A 21797-nucleotide genomic window follows, 5' to 3' on the forward strand; every position below is an offset into this window, starting at 1 on the left:
TTGCAGCTCATAAAAAAAAAATCACACATTAACATAAATTTGTACCTGAATATTGGGATTCTGCCCATTGATATCTGCTTTTGACAGGTCAGGGAAGTTTGGGAGATCCAGGAGGAAAGATCTGGGTCCATCTCTTTGCAAGGACGTATGCCCATTTTCCTGCCTGAATCGCTGCTTAGGGAACGGCCGGTGGGCAGCCTGGAGATCAGGGTATTCTCTTCTGTCCTCAGGGTTCAGGGTGAAGCTGTCTTCAGGAGAACGGTCATCTGCAGTGAGTGTGTTCTGGGGAAAAAAGCAATGCACTATAACAACAACTGAGAGAGCGTGCAGTCCTGCTAGTCCCCGTCTCCAGCTTCCTGCCAATGATGGCTGCAGAGTGCGTAGAGAAAGCCTTACAGCACACAGACCCACAGCTCATTACTGAAATGGACAGGATTTATGACTGGTATTTTCTAGGGTGCTCATAAGTTTGGCCTCTGACTCTCACTGAAATATACTTGGTTCCAGTGGTGCACATCTGTAACCATCTGACACAAGCTAAAACTGAGTCAGACTTGGGTGCTTAGCTCTTTCAGGTTCCTGTAACATTCCAGCCTTGAGGTGGGCACCTACACATCGACACAAGCATCAAACTTAAAAGCAAATCTGGAAACATGAAGCTCTGAAGCACCCCTGGGAAATCAAGTTATATCACATTAAATGTGTCCTGAAAATGGTGAAAGGTATTTTTATTATAAATCGTTTCAGTTTGCTTTGTTCCCAACTGGACCAAACCCACTGACTGCTAAGTGCATGTTGAAATTTACGGTATTAAAAGATCCTACTGCTGAACTGGCAACCTCCCCCTCTCTCTCCTCAGTCTGCAACAACTTCCATCTCGTTGTCTGTGTTCCTCACCCAGTTTCTCTGGTCTTGAACATCTGAACCTTCCTTCCTCTGGGATCTCATTTTCATGTTTGCCTAATGGTGGGATTGAATTTCACCAAGTTGTGGGTCAGCGGTTAATGCTTTTGTTATTGTTGAGCGTACTTTCGGGTTTTGTAGTATCTTACAGCAGGCTGCCTTCAAACCAGTAGCACTGCTGCCACTGCCTTTGACCTCACCAAGGAGATACATTTAGTATCAAAACACTCCCTCCCTGGGTTAGGAGTGGCCTGGGGACTCGGGGGAAAAAAACAGCAGAGAAGTCAAACCTTCTTACGGCTACAAAAAAAAAATGCGTGGGGCAGATTCAGCACAGGTTTTGCTTTTGACTCAGCTGAAAAATTTAGGCTTGAGGTCTTAGTATGACTGCCTGGGGAGCTTTTATTTTCAGTTCATAAAGAGACAGCAAGCATGGAGAGGCTAAATGTTAAAGACCTATCCTTTAAAACAAGCACAATTAAAGAGGAATGGCCACATGTGGTTCTGGCTCTACTGAAGCATATTTTTGCCAGCATTTCTGGTTTAACGCAATCTCCATCCAGCTCCCCTGCTCAAATTAAGCTAGCATACCTTTTGTTAAGCTAGCATACCTCAGATAGATAACAGCTCCAATGCCTTTTATTTCGTGTTTATTTGCTTAGAAGGTTCTAAATCGACCTCTGAAGAGATTTTACAATATAATCTGTGCACATTACAGGAAAATATTCAGTGAGTTAAATAAACCAAGATTTAAGAGTTAATCTAGGACTAAGTGAAATCTTCTCAAGCAAAAACTGAGGTGGTCCTCCTCTCCCCTTCTTGCTGCACTGCCTTTGTAAAGAGCAAAATCAGATTTAGCAGAATTAATGTTGTCTTGGTATTTTCATGATCAGCATTGTTACACTTTGAAAGTGCCAAAAGGGTACTTTTATACATCTATCTATAGCACAGATGCAAAAAGTTCATTCTGACTTAAGTGTATGTGTGCAGTGCTAAAAATGTATGTGCTCCTGACAGTCATATTACTTGAAGGTCAAAACAAGAATGCTTCTCTTTTTGTTGAAGACCAGGTAGGACTTTCAGATACCTTTGGTGGACCACCCATTGACACACCCCTTATTCAATATAAAGTAGAAAGCAAATCACACAGCAACAAGCTCTGGAAAACAAAATTGAGGGCAACTTAGCTAACTTTATGTTCCTTACCCATATGCTAGTGCTTTTACTTAACATGTAGCAAACAGAATTTAACTGCAAACTTCTTGATGCCTGACGATTAAATGGCTTCTCAGTTATGTCTGACTAACAAGGTGTAATTGTGCTGTTATTAAATTACTTCAGACAGGAACCAAAAAAATGTAGTACTTAACTACTTTTTTGTGGGGTATCATGCCCATAAGATTACCTTTATTAAAAATAAAGTGAGATTTTATTAAAAATAATAGAATTTTCATATAGTTTCATGCTTTCCCTAACTGCTTGCCACTTCAGGAGCATCCTGATTCTTCACATTAACATTCCATACAGCTAGAGCTAGCCAAGGACTTTAGACACCTACATTTAATTCTCTGATAAGACTCGCTGTGTGATCTTGGCAGGTCACGGTCTGTCTGTGCCTTGGTGGGGATAACAGCACTTCCCTTCCTCACTGTGATGTTTGCAGGGAGCTCAGCAACTACAATAATAAGGGCTATATAAAAAGTTTTTAATAGTGTCAGACAGATGGAATATCACATGGAGTTAGTTAGAAAATTGTCATGGTGAAGTAATGACATCAGGCTGATCGGGCCCACTACCAAGCTGCTTGGGGCAGGGATTGTCATTAATTACAGACTGAATGAGTTGGGGTGGTTTAACGTTAAAAAGAAAAACAGAGAGGGGACATGATAACTGCCCTCTACCAAAGGCTGCTGCAGCAAGGAGGGGGGTGGACCACTCTGCTTGCTCAGGGTGGACACGATCAGAAGACCCTGGTTCAACGTTAGGTACACATTTCTAACAGCAGTGACAGCCAAGCTTAGGAGCAGACTTTGCGGGGGGGGAATGTGGAGTTTGTCTTTAAGAGCAAGGTTGACTAATGCCTGGCAGGAATGACACAGGTTAAATAGTGTGTCCTCTGCCTAAAAGCAGTGTTATCTCTTGCAGTCCCTTTCACACTAGGACAAGCCCATGCTATGCCTCCTTGGGGCTTCTGTGTCATACTGCAACATAAACAAACAGAAATGCTTAACATGCATGATCATTTCAGTTATCTGCTTATAGTATCATGAACAAAAGATCATTTGTTTCCAGTTACTAGAATTAATAGAATACCTATTTTTTAGGTAGATAATTCTTGGTGTAGTGTCTAAGCTGATTCGCAGTATTATTAGACATTTATATTTCTGGTAAAAAGATAAAAGAGGCTGCCATCAACAAAAAGTGAGCTTGAGCTGCATGTGAAGAAGACAATATGGGCTCACTCTGTTCTACTGCATTAACTCAGGCAAAGGATCTTCCAAGGCCAATCTAGCAGGAAGAAGTATGTCCTTACTGCAATGCCAGCATCCTTTCTGAAGAAAACAGAGTTTGTGTTCCAAAGCTAATAGATGAAATTTAATTCTTCTCTTCTTATTTCTATGTTATTTCACATGTTTATACTTCACACTATTTATTTTTAGGTGTACATGATTTGTATTCCCGATTGCTTTTGGGAAAGTAGTATTGCTTGCCTTCCTTTAAAAGTTAGGTCACTTCATTCTGAACTACTTAGTTTCTTTGAAGTTACATTTCTAATTCAGGTACATTGGTTTCTTACTCAAATGATGCATCTGCTCTAAATATTTTAAGATAAATCACTTTTTTTCCTTCATTTAACGGGATTATTCACAACTTTTAAACTTTCCATTAAGATGATTTTAAGAGGTTACTCATGCTTGCTGTCAGCTACAGTTCTGCTGCCCCATAGGATCAGATATTTATAGTTCCTAATACAAAACCAACTTAGGATTTCTGAGTGTTCTACGCGCGGACAGTATATAAGGACAGGAACACATTATGCATAGCTGCATGAGAAGGCAATGAAATAAACCCTAGAAAGAATCTGACATATCGTTTGTATTACAGAATAACACCTTGCCACACCCACCACTGAAAAAGGGAGGGCAATATTTCAGTATATATCAATGTCTTTGTGTCCATCTATAAACCAGGGAAGAAGAGCAATTCAGAGGGATTTTGTGAGGGTAACTTTCAATGCTGGTGATCCAGGCAGGACTTGCACCATCGCAGGGTTTAAGGCACCAAGAAACAACCCTGCATGCAGGAAAGATTTCCTACCTGATACTGCAGTTTAACATTTCAATAATCAAATGGGTATTTTAACTCCCTCCATTGCCTTCCTATTTAGTTTCTCCCTCTGTCACGTTGGACATTAGCTGCAGGGAAGTGTACTGTTTCTCTTCCCCACAGAGAAGTTAAACAGAAATGGGAACTTATAAAAATACCAAACTAGGGAAAAAGGGAATTTCTCTGCATTTTTAGCAAGTAAGGGATCCACCTCCCTCCTCTCCTCCTTATTTTAATCCCATTTCCAGTTCTGGAAAAACAACCAAGACAGAGAGTAATTGAGGAATGACTGGAGCTACAGAAAATATTCTGGAGCTACAGAGAATATTCTGGAGCAGCTGCTCCTTCTCTGTCCTTCATATTTCTTACCTTCCTTCATTCCCTCCCCACTTGCCAAACTAAGTGCACATTTGCAAGCACTGCTAATTAAGGAGTTGAAAGAATTTGGGAAAACTGATGCAACTTATATCCCTAACAGCTCCGAGACAGCAAGGGAATCTATTACTAAATCCCTGCTGCAGCTACATTGCTTTTTTATTTCTTGCATAGCCCTTTGAAATATCTTGCAAAATGATCTTGACAAGAGGTCTTGAATTGAAAACTGACAGTCTGTCAATGCACTTTCATGATGCACCTGTACAGCATCTTCAACCACCAGGAACAAGGAACGTTTATTTATTAGGAAACTTCACAGACGCTATAAAAGATTATATTGCTATCAGAGACAAAATGAGGCCTGGGGCCTTCACAGAAAACCATTATAGCTATTAGGACTGGTTTCATTTCCCACCTGCCTAAACAGATTGTTTTGATTTTGAAGGCTGTCGTGTGTTTCCAGGTTAGTGCTAAATGATCACTTTAAAATTAACCGGCCTGGGGAGGCTGAGTAACACACCAGGATACTACATGAGACTTTCACCTCTGCAGATCCAAGATCTGTAATGAACTTGGGTGATCCAGTTCCTGGGTTCTATTTATTTTTTTTGTCTATCATGAGTATAAGCAGCACAGGACCTAGCAGGAAGAGGTATGAGGACAGTGTTAGATAAGCAGACAGTGAAGTTAACAGCTGAAAAGCATTATCGGAGACACACGGAAAAAAATTTCTTTTATGCTTAATGCCACATACAGTCCAGGCAGTCAGAAGACTTCTGTTCTGTTCTTAGCTCTTTCTCATTTAAGAGGCAAATCACATGGGTTCATATTTAATTTCCGTGTGACTACCTGAAAGCATGCAGTGGTACTGAGCCTCACAGCGCCGGTTCACTCCAAGGAGTCACTGATGGTTTGTATCTCCAGAAGAAGTCAGACCAGAGGGGTGTCACATGAAGCACTCAGCTACTGAGACACTCTCATTTTTTGTTAAAATGTGCTTGTCCCTCACATTTGCATATATCAATGAAGTAAAAGGCCTTACTTATCTTTAGAAAGCTGCACAAATTAATTGTTGCAGTGATTAATAGCACATTCTAGATAATCACTGTTCATAAATCATTTAAAATGGACTACATTGGCTTGCATGTACACAAAAGCTTTCACTAAGGGGCTCCAAAATATAGCGTCTGCTTTAAACATTGTGTAAATAGAAGGTGAATCACTGATTACAGTTGGTAATTAAAAAAAAAGAAACCCAACAACCCCCCCAAAAGAGTTCTGTTTATCAGGGTCTATTTTTTAATAATTCTCTATTTAGTCCAGCAAAATTAGTAAAATGACATTGTATCCAGTTCTTTCTAACTTGCAGTACATCTGCATGTGTGACCAAGTGGCTATGCAAAGACCAAAGTCAGTCATCCCACAGGGTACTGCTATGGGACACATTAGTTTCAGGGGCTCTATGGCTCTTGCAGCAGCTTTGGTTTTGCGGAGAATAGGCTGGAGTCGCAAGTACTATTGCAATTAGGACAGCAGAAATTACAGTAGACATGTCGATCTGCAGTCACTGTTGGAGCAGAGGTCTTTTATAGACAGCTTAAATGTTGGGTACCAGTGGCAGCAGAGTTAGGCAGTGAGGTGCTTGGGATGCCCAAGTATATATATATACCCAGCCCACCACAGCTGATTTTCTGCCATATGCTGAAATAGCTCTCAGGAGCTGTGTACAGCAGAAGCAGAATCTGAAAGCATCTGGGCACACTCATCTCAGAATGACAGCTTTTGAATTTTAGGTATTTTACACTAAAAACTTCTAGCCCTCACAGCTACACAGAAAACCTTGAGAACTGAACACGTAGCTGGGACTTATGTTACGACTGCAGAGATCCTAGGGTGGCAGTGTTGAGGCCCCCTTCACAGCTAAGGTCTAGTAAGTCCCAGACCCCTCTTTCGAGACACATGGCCAACACTATGTTAGGACCCTCTGCAGTGGAGGAAAAGGCTGTTGCCTTGTTGAACCATCTGAACTGATATGTCCTGAGTGCCAGAGCAGCCCTACTGTCATTCCTCCCCTACTGAGCCTGTTTATTCACTTGCAGTCATCAAGCTTTGGTCCATTTTTTGTTCAGTCTCTGGTTGGGAATTTCTCTCACCAAGCTCCCTGTCTCTTCCACACCATTAGTAAACAGTGGGTCTGCATCTGAACTGCTCTGGCAGACAATATTTTTTCCTCAGAGCTTAAGGAGAAAACCAAGCATATTATACGCAGATCTGGCAACCTTTTGCTACATGTGGACACACATTTCACAGCACAGCTATTTTTTTATGCTCTGTTGTTTGCTTGTATTTCATGTTTTCCTTCATCTGGAAAATACAAACAGTATGGGTCAGCTTTGAGGTGAAGAACTGCCAGTTTGTATAAACACTTTGATAATAAAAAGGATTTGGTGGTGATTACAGCTCAATGTCTGCTGGAAAAAACAGAGGCCCTTTAGTAAATTTTCTGACATAGCACACACTGGTGCTTTGTTCTTCAGCAGATACTCAGCCATCCATGGGATGGCCGAGCGCACAGAATTAAAATTGTGTAGGGCTTTGACAGATGTTCAGTGCCAAGTTTTGCTTGTAGTTAACAGATATTTTCAGTTGCCTAAGCTGGTGGTAAACATTTAGTTGTTCTTCACAACTCTGAAGATCTTCCCTGTAATCACTGCCTGGCTGGAGCTCTCCATACAGGACACATTGATTTAGTGGTTCAACAGGCAAATGTACAACTGAAGAGTAGCCCAACTATTTCACTCCAATAACCTGTGGTGCCAAAATGGAAACTCTTTGAAAGTTCCAATTATTTTTAGGCTTTATTAAATACTTGCATAAAATCACTAGTATAATAAAGCTTTAAATAGAATCCATTTATACCATGGCTAAATTTAATTGAACAAATCTAATCTCACCCATCATTTGAAATCTGCATCATAATTTACACATCAGGTTCAAACAGAATGGGAAAATCTGCCTTAAGCTGCAATCAAAACCCCAAAAGCAAAGGAAATCCAGAATATTAATACTTTTCGTACACAACTGTTTGGTCAGGCTTTGCAGGCTAGCACACACAAAGTCAGTGTAAATGAAAGAGAACAAACATACATCTGAAATTATTTTCATGGGTTCTAAACTAGGTCCTTTTGCAAGTTTATTCCACTAAATCACTATGGCTAGGATTTCACTAGGTGAACTAGCTTTAATAAACGAAGTTTTCATCTCTCCCTAGCCAAAAGAGTAACCTTACTTGAAACCTTTTCAATTTCCAAAGTTGCCTTCAGCTGTTAGTTTCCAAGAAACAGCTATTCCCAGCCTCTGTGTCTCCCTCTCATATGCCACTGAATATCCACCCTATGCTTTCAAAAGTGTCTATGACTCTGGCTGTGTTAACTGGCAGATGTTTTTAGAGACTAGAAAGTGTTTAGTCCCTGTGGACTAAAAGTTACATGATGACTTCATCACATAAGCAAAAGCTAATAACGGGAAAGCAAGAAAGCAGACAAGTGTTATATTCCAAAAACATGATGTTTCCTGTGCTTCTGGCAATACTACTTCTGTGCCTGAAAAAAGGCAAATCACTTGAGTCTTGATGCTCAAAACACGCACACCATCGAATCACTGCGAGATAATTTACTTCACCCTCCCTTAGCTGCCTTCCCCACTAACACTCGTTTTTCTTCGGATGGAAGTTAGAGGGTGAAGGCAGAGGAAAGGCAGTGTTCGTTTACATTCAATATCTATGCACCAACTATATGCCTCACAAACACTCTCTGGAAGGGGTTCTTACTACACCCAGGAGTTTACAGCAAAACAGCAGCAGAAATCTGAGCGGCTGCCTCAAGACCATGCACCTCTGCTCCTGCAGCGAAGTATTCTTTCAAGCCCGAGTGTACAGTTTTACCCTCTCCATTTAGAAAACTTTGGGGACTGACACACGAGCAACTGGAAGTCATTAGTATAAATGGCATCTGTACATGCAGTGCAGTAACTGTCTTATTTTTGTATCAAGACATCAGCAGTGGACATTATGCCCTCTCTCTACATGTCCGTGAACTGCCCTAATGACAGAACAAGGGAAAGAAACAAGAGGAAGCAGATACACAAGAGAAAGGCCTCCCTCCAGTGACATTACGGGGAAGAAGAGCAAGCAAGTAGATACTTGCAGTACACTGTGACAAGAAGACGTGAAGACCCTTCTCTGTTTAAGAGGGGAGAGGGCAAGGATTTGCCCTGGAGAGAAGTGTGGGCTTTTTGTATTATGAATTCTATGCATGTATATATAAATTTTCTTAGAACAGTAAGGGAGGGGGGTATTTCCTAGAGCTGATTAAAGAAGCATGACTCAATTTTCAATTTCAAACGACTCGGGGGGGCATTCCAATCGACTGCAGACAGGAAATGAATACCATACATGCACTGAACAAGGCAGATGCTTTTGAATCTGACACTTATGTGAAAAGAAAATATCTTCATTTTTGTCTCCCCTCCGCCCCATGATCACTAGTTAGTTCTGAGCTATATTTAGGATAAATGGTTTTATTTTTCAAACTTGTTATAATCTTAGCATGTGCCTGAAGCCACCCAGATGCCACTGACAATAAACTGTATGGAGTGGGCCAAATGCATCTTTAGATTAGTCCCAGCAGCCAGATGCAGCAACAAGGTAGAAGAGGAAAGATAAGCAGTTCAGGTTTTAGGTATTCTAACCTCCTCTGTTAGAGGAACTGAAATGGGACCCTAGCTGATATGCCAGATCCCAGGGAGGGAGAGTTGTTTCTGTACAAAGGCAGATTCCAAAGCATATACAGTAGACACACTGCAGAGCAGGTTGGAAGACCATTTCCTTGTAGGCTGTGGCACAGAACTCACTTCCAGCTACTTAACTGTGCTAAGAGCTAAATATACATCTTTTCTCCTCATCTGGCTCTTATAAGTAAACTGCAATAATTGTCATGGGGAAATTATGGGGTTTCTAACCTGATTCCAATGTAATTGTGCCCCTTTTATCAATGGCAGCAGTGTGTATTGGGGAATTGGAATATACAGCTCTTTTCCCCCACTTAGACCATATGTGTGCAAACACACAATTTCAGCTGTAAACTCCACTTATATTTTATTGTGGGAAGACTTAAATAGGATAAAGAAAAAAAAATTAGAGAGGTGGTATTAATCTGGCCCTTACTCTGGTGTTATGCAAATAATTAGTTCATTTTATTTTCATGTTAAGACTGCCATAGCTATGTTGCTAAGAACACGAAAAAATGATCCTCTTAGGAGACAGGAAAAGAAGAAAGAGGGCTGGGTAGGTGAGAAAGGCAGGTCTGATTTACATTATTAAAAAAGCCGTGAACGCTAGATCAAAGAAGAGCAAGAATCAAATTCACTGCCACTGAAGGATTTCAGCAGCTTTTTCAGAGCTATTGATCCCTCAAGGGCTAACTCTTTTAAACACTAGGTGATGCCTCTAACTAGCCAGAACTCCCACCTTATACTAGCTAAGCCTCACGTAGTTTGCTTTCATCAGCTGGCATACTAGGGAAAGCAGAGACAGCTAAGACGCTGTATCTGGGCCTGATGAAGGAGACATACAGCAGAGCGCAGAAATAGCATGTGTGCATTTTCTGCACCAGATGTTGCTTTTTTAATGGCCATCATGGTAGATGTTAAATAAAAGAACAGATTCCTCACTGAAGAGCTGTGTGTTTGGTGACCACCAATACTGTGGAGTGCTTTGTCCCAGGACAGAATGCAGTCACCCTGGTGGAAGCCCTGGGCAGGGTTTGTTTGCTCAGCACTGACTTACTGATAAATATAAAATCACCTCATATTTTGTTGTGGGATGAAGGTGGGATAAGACATCTGAGGAGCTACCGCTGCTCAGCTGGCAAGCGGTGACTTACTCATGAGTTTGGACTCACAGGTCTAATCTGAACACCTAGAAGGCACAGGATCCAACCCTAAATCAAGTCCTGAACTGTCAAATGCACTACAGATTGGCATCTTCCTCCCCCCCCTTTCCCTTCCTTGGGTCAGGTGTCTTTGGAGTCTGGCAGAGAAGCTTCCAGGTGTTCTGCCTTGTCAGGACACTTCAGGATCATGCCTTAAGCAAGAGCCACTGGAATTGGGTGCAGTAAAGCAATTTCACCTGGTGCATCCCCAGATGGTTTCCTAAGAGCCGCCTTTGGGCTTCTGATACAGATCCACTTGCACTGGGCTCACTGCTGCTGCCATCGTCACGTCCCTGGGAACGCTCCATTCATCCTGCCTTCCACATCTGCTATGTTACACACATGGCTACAACAGTACAGATTATTCAGCTCTTTCCAAGCTCTGCTCACAATTCTATCTACTCCCACCAGCACTCAGTGCAACTTGGTACCTTATGCATTCTCATCAAATGGACGACCCTTTTCCTTCTGCATGTTTTGATCAAGAGCTAGCGCTGCTACCATTTAAATGCATATCAAAAGTTCCAGGGCTCTATCAGATTAAATAGTTCATTTGAAGCCTTTGGTGCTATTGTTCCAGTACGCCTGAAGACACAGGCATAATGTGGCTGCTCTAGGTTCCCTTTCTATATATATTTTCACAAATGTTAGACATACACATATCAACCCCTCTATTCTTCCCTAATAAAAGCTTGGACTCTAAAGAACAAGATGAGGAATAGATACTCTATGGGCTAGCTGCAGCAAGCCTTTCATAAATAACGCAACAATCAACCCCTGTAAAGGAAAATGATAGACATACATCTGTTTTCCTATTGTAGGAAGGAATAAGAAGATAGAAAAAGCTAAATGCTGAATGCCTAAACAAACTCTGAATTACGAAGAGATGGTAGTAGTAATGATGGGTGAGTTGCAAACCACCTGCAAATGTTAAGATTGCTGCACTCTTCTACAGACCATTGAGTCTATACTGCAAATCTCCAATAGACAGGGACTGTGCTCTATAAAAATCATGATGAATGCAGACTTGTTTTTATATTATGGAGGTCCTAATCCTCCTCCTCCTCTGCCTTTGCTCTATTGTTACAACATCAAAGACCAACTGCTGGCTGAGATACAGTCAATATGAAAAGGGCGACCAGCAAATTTACTGCTTGACTTCATTCCCTTTAAATGGAATAGGCACCATGGCCCTTTTTCAAAGTCCAATCACAGACATATATCTTTTTTATTGGACATCATGTACAATAAAGTGAAGCTGTAACTTGGAAAAAAAAAATAGAACACCTTAAAAAAATCCCATGAGGTGAACATTCCTTTATAAAAATATCACTGTGGTTACGTGTTTTGAAAAACTCCGGGCACTCTGCAGGGCAAAAGGCCTGGGCTGGCTAGGTTATAGTTTAGCTAAGATGCATACCCATGCCTAATATCTAGTTGGTTTCAAAAAAACCCTAACTAATAAAAAGTGATATATTTAAGACAGAATGCCAGTGTCATTCAAATAAACTGAAATGGCAGCATTCATGTCACAAGAATCATTAACTGCTTTGTTATAGTGTGCTCTGTGCAGTGAACCTTTACAGACTTCTTCAGTCCAGCGAATCTTAAAATCAGCAGCACAAAATGCCAATATATTCACTGCATCTTAAACAACTCCAGTCTGATTACTGAGGTAATTTCAAGAGACACTTTCAGATGAGAGTTGTATCCGTAGACATTAAAGACAAGGACAGTTTTATTGCTGTTGTGTTGCTAAAGATATGCTAAATGATCTCTTGCTATGAAATTAAACAGTGTATAAGCAACTCATACAATGTAGGAGGTGAGTATATTGGGGTGTTACAGAATTCATCCTAGTTAGCTATGGTTTTCATTTTTTAATAAATTGTATGTCAATATTGTGAGAAGTTTTTGTTTTAAACTATTTAAACTATTAATCCTTTTTATTTCTTTGGGTAACTTGTGCACACAGACATTAGTAAATATCTGATTACTAAAGTTATATCTAGATCAAGACCATATTGATTTTAAAATCCTGCACTGATGTATGTGGCAGATAAAATCAAGCAAATTTATGTTTTGTTACACATATAGTAATCTTTGGCAGCTGGTTCCAGTGGAGTAATTATGGTTTCCTCAGGCAAAATCTGCTGCTGCTGAGTTACTTCTAAGGCGAGAAAGATACCAAAGCTATGTGACTAATTTTTGAGGCACTTAGCTTCAAAAAATAGCCGCCTTATCGCTAGGTCCTATTCATTGCTCTTTGTCACATTATGCTTTATTGTCAGTCACCTCCTCCTTCCATCACAGCCTACAGCACAGTTCTTCTGGTGCAAGGACCTCACCTCTTATTGGGCCTTCCTGGGCACATACAAGAAAAAGCATTTCAATGACAGTGTTCAATTGTTCAATACCTGAATGCCCAACTCAATGGGAATGCAAAGGCAAGACACCTGAAGGAAGCTTTCTGGAAATTAAACCTGGCCCATGGACAACATTGACTCAGTAACTGTTCTTTAGAAAGGGAGGAATCCACTTTTTTTAGAGCAGTCCTGTAAACAGTGGCAGAAAAAGATGGGGCATGTTATTTGGGTGGTTTTTATAGATACTTCACTGTACTCCTAATGGTATTGTCACAGGTACTGATCTCAACAGCCATGCAGACAAAGAGGAAATTTTAATCTTCCCGAGGAAAAATAGCTACTGTGGAACAAAACAGTCCAGGATTTTTCAGCAGTGCATATGAAACTAACAATGAAACATAATGGATGGAAATAAATTCATGCAATCTGAAGAAAGCCACACGCCAAAGCTCAGCTTTTCTCCATGGATAGAGGTGCAGATTATGTGTGTTATGTGCATATCAGTTCCACAGACAAACTGAGCTGTGAAAGATTCAAATCCAAGAGGAACTTCAGCTGGGTCTGCAGCTGACAGAAGTCATTGACTCGTCTTGCTTTGTGAGAGTCAGTGGAGCAAGGTCAATTTAAACACACTGAGAATGTAGGTCTAGCATGGAGGCGTAAAAGCCAAGGTATGTTTGAATTTCCACTTTTCAACATGGACTGACTCCACAAGGAGTGGTGAGATAAAGATTTCATCTCTGATTTTCCTCTCTCATCTTTATGAGCACCTCCATAACATTAAAAGCACTCAAATAGCCATTATGCTACAAGGGCTTAGAGGTGAACAACTCCAGGCCTGGTTTCATCCTGCTGACTGCTAAAAGGGAGGAATAAAAAAATATGACCCACTGCTACGAGTTCTCCAAGCACTGAAAAACAAGGGCAAGAGGATAAAGGAACTGCTTACCAGTACTGCCCACACCAGCTCCTCTGACTAAGTATTATACTGCCACACAACTGACCACTGTGGCAAGCCATCACTTATTACAATAATAAGTTACATTTTACTTTGTTTTCTTTCTTTTTCTGGTATTTCAAATCAAAAGTACATGGACATAGCGGCACTGGAAACATTCTGCTCTTACCGATGTATCAATGAGCTCACTATGCTTCGGACTATGAATTTAGCCTGTCATTTTCTGTCTTCAAAACCTGTAAAACTGGTATCCTGGAGGCACAATGTATTAAAGTGCAACAGTAACCACTGCATCATTTAATGCTTCCTTTTGCAACTTACTAAAGCACTTTGTATTTTTCTGCTCTAAGTTATCACTTTATTCATTCCTGACAGTGATTACAGACTCCATTCAAGCCTGGAGACCTATTAGGCTACACATTGTACACAAGCAACACCACAACAATGGAATCTCAACCTCAAAGAGCTTGGGTTGAGATTTAAAAAATAAAAAATAAAATGCATCAGTGACCTAGCTCTGCTACCATTGAAAAATAATGCTTTAAAAAAGTAATCTTTTATGGAGAACATTATTCAGGCAATTCAAAGAGCTTTTAAGTAGTGTAGTCTTAAAGTAGACAGCAAGATAACAATCATGGCAAAAAGGCCAAGCAAACACTAAACAACACTGTGAACAGAATAAATGAGGCACAACTAGGTACTACCACATTTCTTTGCAAGGAAGACAGGCAAAACACACAGAAGAGCATAAAGCAGCCAACGCCGACAGTTAAACCTGCCAAAGCTGCTAAATCTTGTCTATCGCTATACTTTCAGGACATAAGCACAAAGAAAAACTACATTGCTTCAATTTTTTAGTTTATGTTTGTGTAAGGAAACACCTAAATTGTCCGCATATATTTGAAGTATGAGTGCATTTCAAGATTTTAAAATGATGACTCAGAAGAATGTAAGCATAAAAAAGTACCACAAAATAACTTCCTACCATTACTTGCATGCTGTGCACTTTTACACAGTGAAGGGAAAAAAAAAAGGGAAATTCTTAAGCATGAATATCTACAAATCTGTGCATCTTAAAAAACGAAGCAACTTTCAAACTAATCTTTCCTCCCCACTGGAATACATACTGATGACTGGCTTTTCAGAAGTCATGTCTATCTCTGTCACATATTATTTCAGAAAGCTTTTCAAACATGACTAGTATATGTATGTATTAGGTCAGCAGGCTAAGATAGCATAGTCTGCACCTTTATAAATACTACTGTCTTCTGCACTTCACTTTCTGTAAAGTTTTCAGATGCTGCAACACAACACAGCTGGAGTTGTCATCTAATCAATAATGCTTTCATTGTTCCTTGTTTTCTTTGAAGACGTTTTCCACCATTTCCATTTTGGAACAATAAGGCATTGATTATTAATATACAGATGCAGTAGATACGAGCAGAGACAAAAGAATAACTGTTGAATTCAAAACATGGTTCCCAATTTACATTTAATGTAACCTGGATTGGTTAAACAGATGTCTCTCCAGCAAAAGAATTCCACAGCAGAGCAAGGTGTCGAAAAGCTTAGTATGCTGAAGCTTTAAGTACTAGGGCTCGGTTACCTATTAGCAGGTCATAACATGTATGTTAAAAATCATGAGGGAATACACAGTGACCAGCTCCAGACAGTAAAGTGATGATGAAATTGTTGGGGTCATAAAGATCAACAGCAGAGCTTCAACTCTAGGCCTCCTGTTTTTGTGGACAGCTGGCATTAAGAAAGGACAGAGCAGGGAAATGTGACAGAACCTAAGGGATGACAACTGAAGCCAGAGGAGCGGAGGAGAGATTTTTGTGCTGATCAGATAACAGCGAGGGGCCAGTAGCAGTGTGGTTGTACCACTGTTATACTGCTGTTATAGCTGCGATGGACCAGCTGTGTTCTTCCTGCATAGAACAAACTTCTCTACAGGATCAACAAAGACTACAAAATAAAAGCTACTCCAGAACTACTGCTGATTGTCCAAGTTAGGTGAACCAACATGAAAAGTACCAACCCAGCTCCTTCCAGGATCTCTATGTACCCATGCCTTGTCTCTCTACTCTCAATGTTACCAAAGGTGATCATTACAGCTCTAGACTTTCTCAGGAATCAGACTCAAACCTACCACTCCTTTCACTACTATGAGTCAGCCGTCCAACCACCGTAGGGTGCAGAACCCCGTGCTAGCAGGCTTCCCTTTGACCGCTCTGCCCCACACACAGACCCAGAGCACAGGTAAGGATGGACTGAGAGAAGAGAAAGGCAAAAGCAGGAATGTCTCTGGGACCCCTGCCCTGCAGTAGTCACTGTGGTTTGCATCTGGCTCCAGGCCGTGGAAATGGACATGACGACACCATGATGGCCCAGAATGAATTTAGAACTACATACACTCTGCTTTCTTCATACAATTACCCAAATACTCTAAAGAGCTGGAAAATGATCCTAAATCTTGCTCAAAACAGAAACAAAGAACTCCAATGGACTCTTCTGTATAAAGCACTAGGAAAAAAACCGCTCCAAGCTATAGTTACAGTGACAAAATTGAGAAGCACCCTGTGATTTAATGCCAGGTATTTATCAGTGATGATCCAAGTTGAGCAGTACAGTAATTGTTAGCTGTTCAGCTGAAGACAAGTCCAGCAAATTATGCCTCATCCAAACATTTTGGTCAAATCTAATGCAGGAAATAACATTTGTACCTGCCTAACATACTTCCTTGCAGCCATAACCAAATACAATATTCCTGGATCCCTGTTCTAAATTATTGCAGCAGTCTTAGATACTAAAAAACTTGCCACATTCTACCCTGAAGGTGTGGTAGCTCTTTTCCACCAGGGATGCATTAGTTTGCTAGGAAATGAATCGAAGTGACAAGTAGGAAGAGAAGCTTAATTAATACTTTCTGGAGTTTTCCTGGAGCCAGGTTTGGAAGGTGGAAGAATCTCTCCTGGGAGCAACAGACAACAGCAAATGGTCTTCTGCTCAGAGCAGCAGTCTCAATCCTTCACCGTTGTTTCCCGTTTTATCCTTTGCTTCCATGCATGCAGTGGCAGCACACGTAAAGCTAATCGCCCTTCCTTCCCCCTAGATCCTGGAACAAGCCACAGCCCACTAGCAAAACCACTAAAGAGCACATATAATTCTCTCCCTTGGGAGATGAGAGAATGAACTGCACATGGTCTAAGTCATTTGTAAAGCTTAGTGCATAACTGGAAGAACATATGCTAATGGTAAGGGTGAGCTTTAGCTAAGAACCTACACAGCAAAGCCTGCTGAGAACAGGCAGGTTTTACTATCACTGTCAAAAAGCACGAAACAGCATTCCCTGTGATGAGCAACAACCTCACCAAAAGAGATTTTGGTTTTCAGAGAATCAGCCTGCTTCATTCACAAGCCACCTGCTCTGAAAGTTATTTGTGTAATGTATAAACTGCTCTTAAGGCAGAGAAGGATTAAGTGCTCGTATTGAATATATGATGTACATCCACTTATTGGCATCTTACATAGGCTAAGGACAGTCTGGAAAACATGAATACAAAATGTTGAATCGACAGTTTTTCAAAGATGATTTAGATGATCAGATCCTCTTAGAACTAACCAAATGTAAAGCTCCAGAGCTCAAATAAGCTTTAAAAAACTCAGTCTAAAACTCTCTCAAAGTAAACAGCTTGAGTCCTACTTAAACTGAGAAAGCCAGAAAGCTGAAATACCTCCGCTGTTATCTGACTGGAGATGATTTTGCAATTTGCCTGAATCCAGTACAAGGGGCAGCAGGAACACACAAACCTTAAAAAGACTGAAATGCACCCCAGAAAAGGTACCAGACAGCACACCATTTCTGAACTTCTCATCGTGTTGAGCTGTGGACCTTAGGAGAAAATTAAGAGCTCAGCCCTGTAAAGGACTCCTCACACAGCTTGGAGAGCGACTCTTGTGCAACCATTTCTAGGCAACAGAATGTGTTTCTTCTGGTAGAGCTCAGAGAACATTTCTGACACGCTGTAATTGCTTGCATGCTTATTGAGGAGGGGGGCAAAGACAGGAGCAAGGAGATTAAAAAGTAAAAAGCTGTTTACAGCATTGTGCTTCTTTTCAAATTACATTCTCTTATATGGCTCCAGCATTATGCACAACTACTGGGTTTCATGCTAATGTAATACTGCTGCAAGTACCGCAGTGGAGAATCTGACTTCATGTGCTATGGCATATATTGTTGGTGGCTCTGTTACTACATTTTACAAGGTCATTTTTCTTGGTGTGGGAACACTGTTTTTCTTGGTGTGCAAGGCCTACTATGGAAAAATTAGAAGTGATGGGAATAAACTTCTCGATGAAATATTTTCTCCCAGAATGAAAGCACAGATTCTAGAGCATCGTAAAGTATTACAAACATCTTTCAAAATTTATGTTCAAGCCTTCCCTTCATTTTAGAACTATGTAAAAAGATAAAAACATACCCAAGCAGCATTTTTCTATCCCTTAATATAGCTTCATTTGCTCTTATTCTGAAGCAAAAGTTTGTACTTATTTATTTCATAAATATACTCCACAATAGTTTCTGGATGCTAATTAAATTATACCTAATAGAGTTCTTACCAGAAAAAACAAAAAGCTCCCCCCTCCCCAATTCTCCTTTGGTAGAGATTGAAGGAAGGAATAAAATCTGACTGAGAAACAAAAGGCTGATTCCCTCTCATAGCTCAAAGCTGCAAGATATTTTACAACTCCATTCTGGATTTCCCATTTCGTGTTAGTTTACACTACCACAAACCAATTCTAACGGCAGCATGAAACTTCAGCAATGCAGAGGTCCAGTGCCTATTTCTGCAGCAGTGAACCGAGGAAGCCCATGCCTGTATCTTATGCATCCTGAAGAGGACCAGCAGAGTACGTCAAGGATTTTCTCCTCGCTGCTGCTCTATTACAGCCAGTCACAGTGGCACGGCACAACCCCAGACATCTGGGAACTCTAGAGACACAAACAGTACAGGGAAGGGCACCGAAAGTAGAAATAAGAGGGATGAAGAAATAACTTGTTTAATTTTTTGACTGAAGTTTTTTCTGGATTTCTTTCATCTATCAATCAGTCTAATTAATTGCAGGGGTTAACACAATTGAAAGACCAAAAGAAATCAAAACCTATCCTCCAAAAACCCTCCTTCATTTGAAGGACCAAGGGATGGGAGAAAGAGAAGCTCTTCCTCCCTTAATGAATCAGACTTCAAATGCATACAAGTCCCTATTTTAGACTTTTTAAATCTCCAACAATATTTTAAGATTACTAAGGATTCCTCCTGAATCCGTTTTATGTAAGAAGGATCAAGGATGTGCTAAGTTTTTGGGGTTTGTTTGGGTTTGGTTTTTTTTTGGAGCTAAGGCTAATACTTCAGATTTTTTTTCAGACACACAGGACCAAATTCTGACCACTTTATTTGTACAAACAGACCGCCTAAGTCCTAAAATACCATACCCTGCATTTGATAATAGCCAGTTTGTTTTTATACAAATTTGCCTTGTCAAAATACATCTATAAACAGTTGCTGCAAAGATTACTTTTTCCTGGATTTGCCACAATGTGCGCAACAGACTTCGTCAAATGAAATTTCATCAAATGAAACACTGACCTAATCACTTCTCACAATCTTTTCTCTCCATAGACCTACCAAGACAGAAAAAACAATAGGTTTTTTTTTTAGTATAAGCAATAGCAACCTGAGATATTTCTATTTGCTTATACCAACAAATCTGGGTTTGTGCAGTTTTGCTTTCCACATTCATTCTTTACCTGGGAATGGAGTGCACTAGGATTTTGCATTTCACTTCAGTATACACCACGATAATGGCCCCAAAAGCCCCCAAATCTGAAGATCCCAGTGCAAACTCGCCATAGAGATCTGTACTGTGATGCTCTGAATGGAAGCATCTGCCTGTCAAGAGTACAATTTTCAAAAGCAGGTTACAGTATTTTCCAACTAGCAATAGAATCCATGAAAGCTATAAAACCAAAAAATTGATAGACTTCCATCTTTTTAACTTAATACTCTAATCTTTTCTCCCATAATGTCTTGTACATAACCTCAACACATAACTGCAGAATCAATTCAGTTGGGAAGTATATAAAAATTTCAATTCTACATATGGCAAAACATGATGAAAGTATGAGCTGCTAAAGCTATCATGATGCTCAAAGACACAGAGTTTTATTAAGTTATCTGTAAAATAATCATCAGACAAAAAAAATTCTTAAAGTCAACAATCAACAGATTTTCACGAGACAGCCAACTACAATGATAATACTCTAGGATAATTATCTTAAGATGATTTTCCTCTTGTTTCACCCTAACCTTACAATAGTGCTCTAAAAAGAGCTCCTCGGGGAAACGGCATCACCCAGAGTTCCCACTTGCCCAGATGTTTCCCTCATTATGTTAAAAGCCTGTCAAGAAAAGGCAAATTCAGGGTTATTCTAATGATAGCAAACACCTCATAAAAAACCTCTCCAAATTTACTTTTCCAAGGAACATCATTTTAAAAGGCATTTCAAGTGCCCATGAGGAAAGAAAGCATCATTTATAAAACATTATTACCAGAAATCCTGAAGATATTAAAAAAAACATCCTGGAATGTCAAGCCGGTGATAAAACTGCAGCTCAAAGAGACACAGCATTGTGGGGCCTTACCCAAAGCACACGGCCAAGCACTCCCAAGCAGGACTCCCACCAAGTTCAACAAGAGTTTTCTGAGTTAAGAGGACCTGATTCCAGTTGCCGACTGGGATGTTGAGCCTGCAGGTCGGGGTTCCCTCCCACAGCTAGCAGTTTCACTTTGTGGACCACCAGCTGGGGATCCCATGCAAACAGAGTGATCGTTAATGCCTGCACTCTCCTTATTTTTCCTCATGCTTCACAGAAATGTGCTCTGCTGGTACTATAATTCTTTCCAAGATGATAAAGGGGTTTACGTAAGTTTATGGCAATAATAATTACACGTTTTCTGTCAGTTCTTTGCATAATTTGGCAGTTGACTTTTCTTTAACACTTGGATATGGGGGAAAAAAGTTGGTCAGGGATTTACAGATGTACAAGCTTCGCCTGGGGATTTTGACGATTCTGTTGCTTTTATCACTGTCTCCAACCATTTTAAGCGAATGGCAACATGTGATGCTGAATAAAAAATAACCACCTGCAAAACCAAGGAAACAGAACAAAAAAGTCCTTTACCTCTGCCGGACATAATTCACCATTGGCTTCACAGGATCAGAAGAGTGGAAGAGACCGGCTGGGTCACAAGCCCTGTCCCCCCTTCATGGTCACAAGCACCTGGCACCCCAAGTTTCTTGGCTATTTCAGGACTGAATATCCACCCGTCTCTTGACGCTTCCTGAGGAAAGCCGTGCATTTTGTTCCCATCGCTTCCCAACACCGTACACCTGTTAGGTGCCCTCTCGCCCTGGGGAACGCCGCGTCCTCACAAGGGAGGCCCTGGGTGGGACGCGCCGTGTCTGACAGGGCCCGGCCCGCCTCCGTCCCTCGCCTGGGCCCATCGCGCGCCCCAGGCGAGACGGCCGTCGTCCGCTGAGACCTGTCCGCGGTGCACCAGCAACGCGCACGGCAGCTGCCCCGACGCCTCCAAGGCGGACGCTGTCAAAACGCGGCCGGGGGAGCAGCTCTGCCGCTTCCCACCCCTGCCTCCCGAAAGAACGTAAAACCAAGGCGGGGGGGGGGGAGGGAGACACCCCCAGGCGCCACACAAGGAAAGCCCTCGGGCAGGTGAGCGCCTGCCGCTGCCTCGGGCCGGCGGAGGGAGGCGGCGGCCGAGGCAGGTGCACGGCGCCGGCTCCCGGCCTCCCCG

General features: G+C 41.2%; 1 protein-coding gene across 1 annotated transcript in view; it reads right to left on the reverse strand.

Moving 5' to 3' along the window:
- ISM1 (isthmin 1, angiogenesis inhibitor) overlaps window positions 1–21797 on the reverse strand; it is a 38904-nt gene that overhangs the window by 16849 nt on the left and 258 nt on the right. The window contains exons 2-4 of the mRNA XM_010574799.1: window positions 13512–13528; window positions 10359–10366; window positions 46–266 (exon numbers count right to left, since the gene is read on the reverse strand). Coding sequence (XP_010573101.1) covers window positions 46–266; window positions 10359–10366; window positions 13512–13528 — 246 coding nt within the window. The remainder of the gene's footprint in view (window positions 1–45; window positions 267–10358; window positions 10367–13511; window positions 13529–21797) is intronic.

The sequence above is a fragment of the Haliaeetus leucocephalus genome, unplaced genomic scaffold (assembly GCF_000737465.1).
Source record: "Haliaeetus leucocephalus isolate CR32 unplaced genomic scaffold, Haliaeetus_leucocephalus-4.0 Scaffold450, whole genome shotgun sequence".
Classification (NCBI taxonomy): domain Eukaryota; kingdom Metazoa; phylum Chordata; class Aves; order Accipitriformes; family Accipitridae; genus Haliaeetus; species Haliaeetus leucocephalus.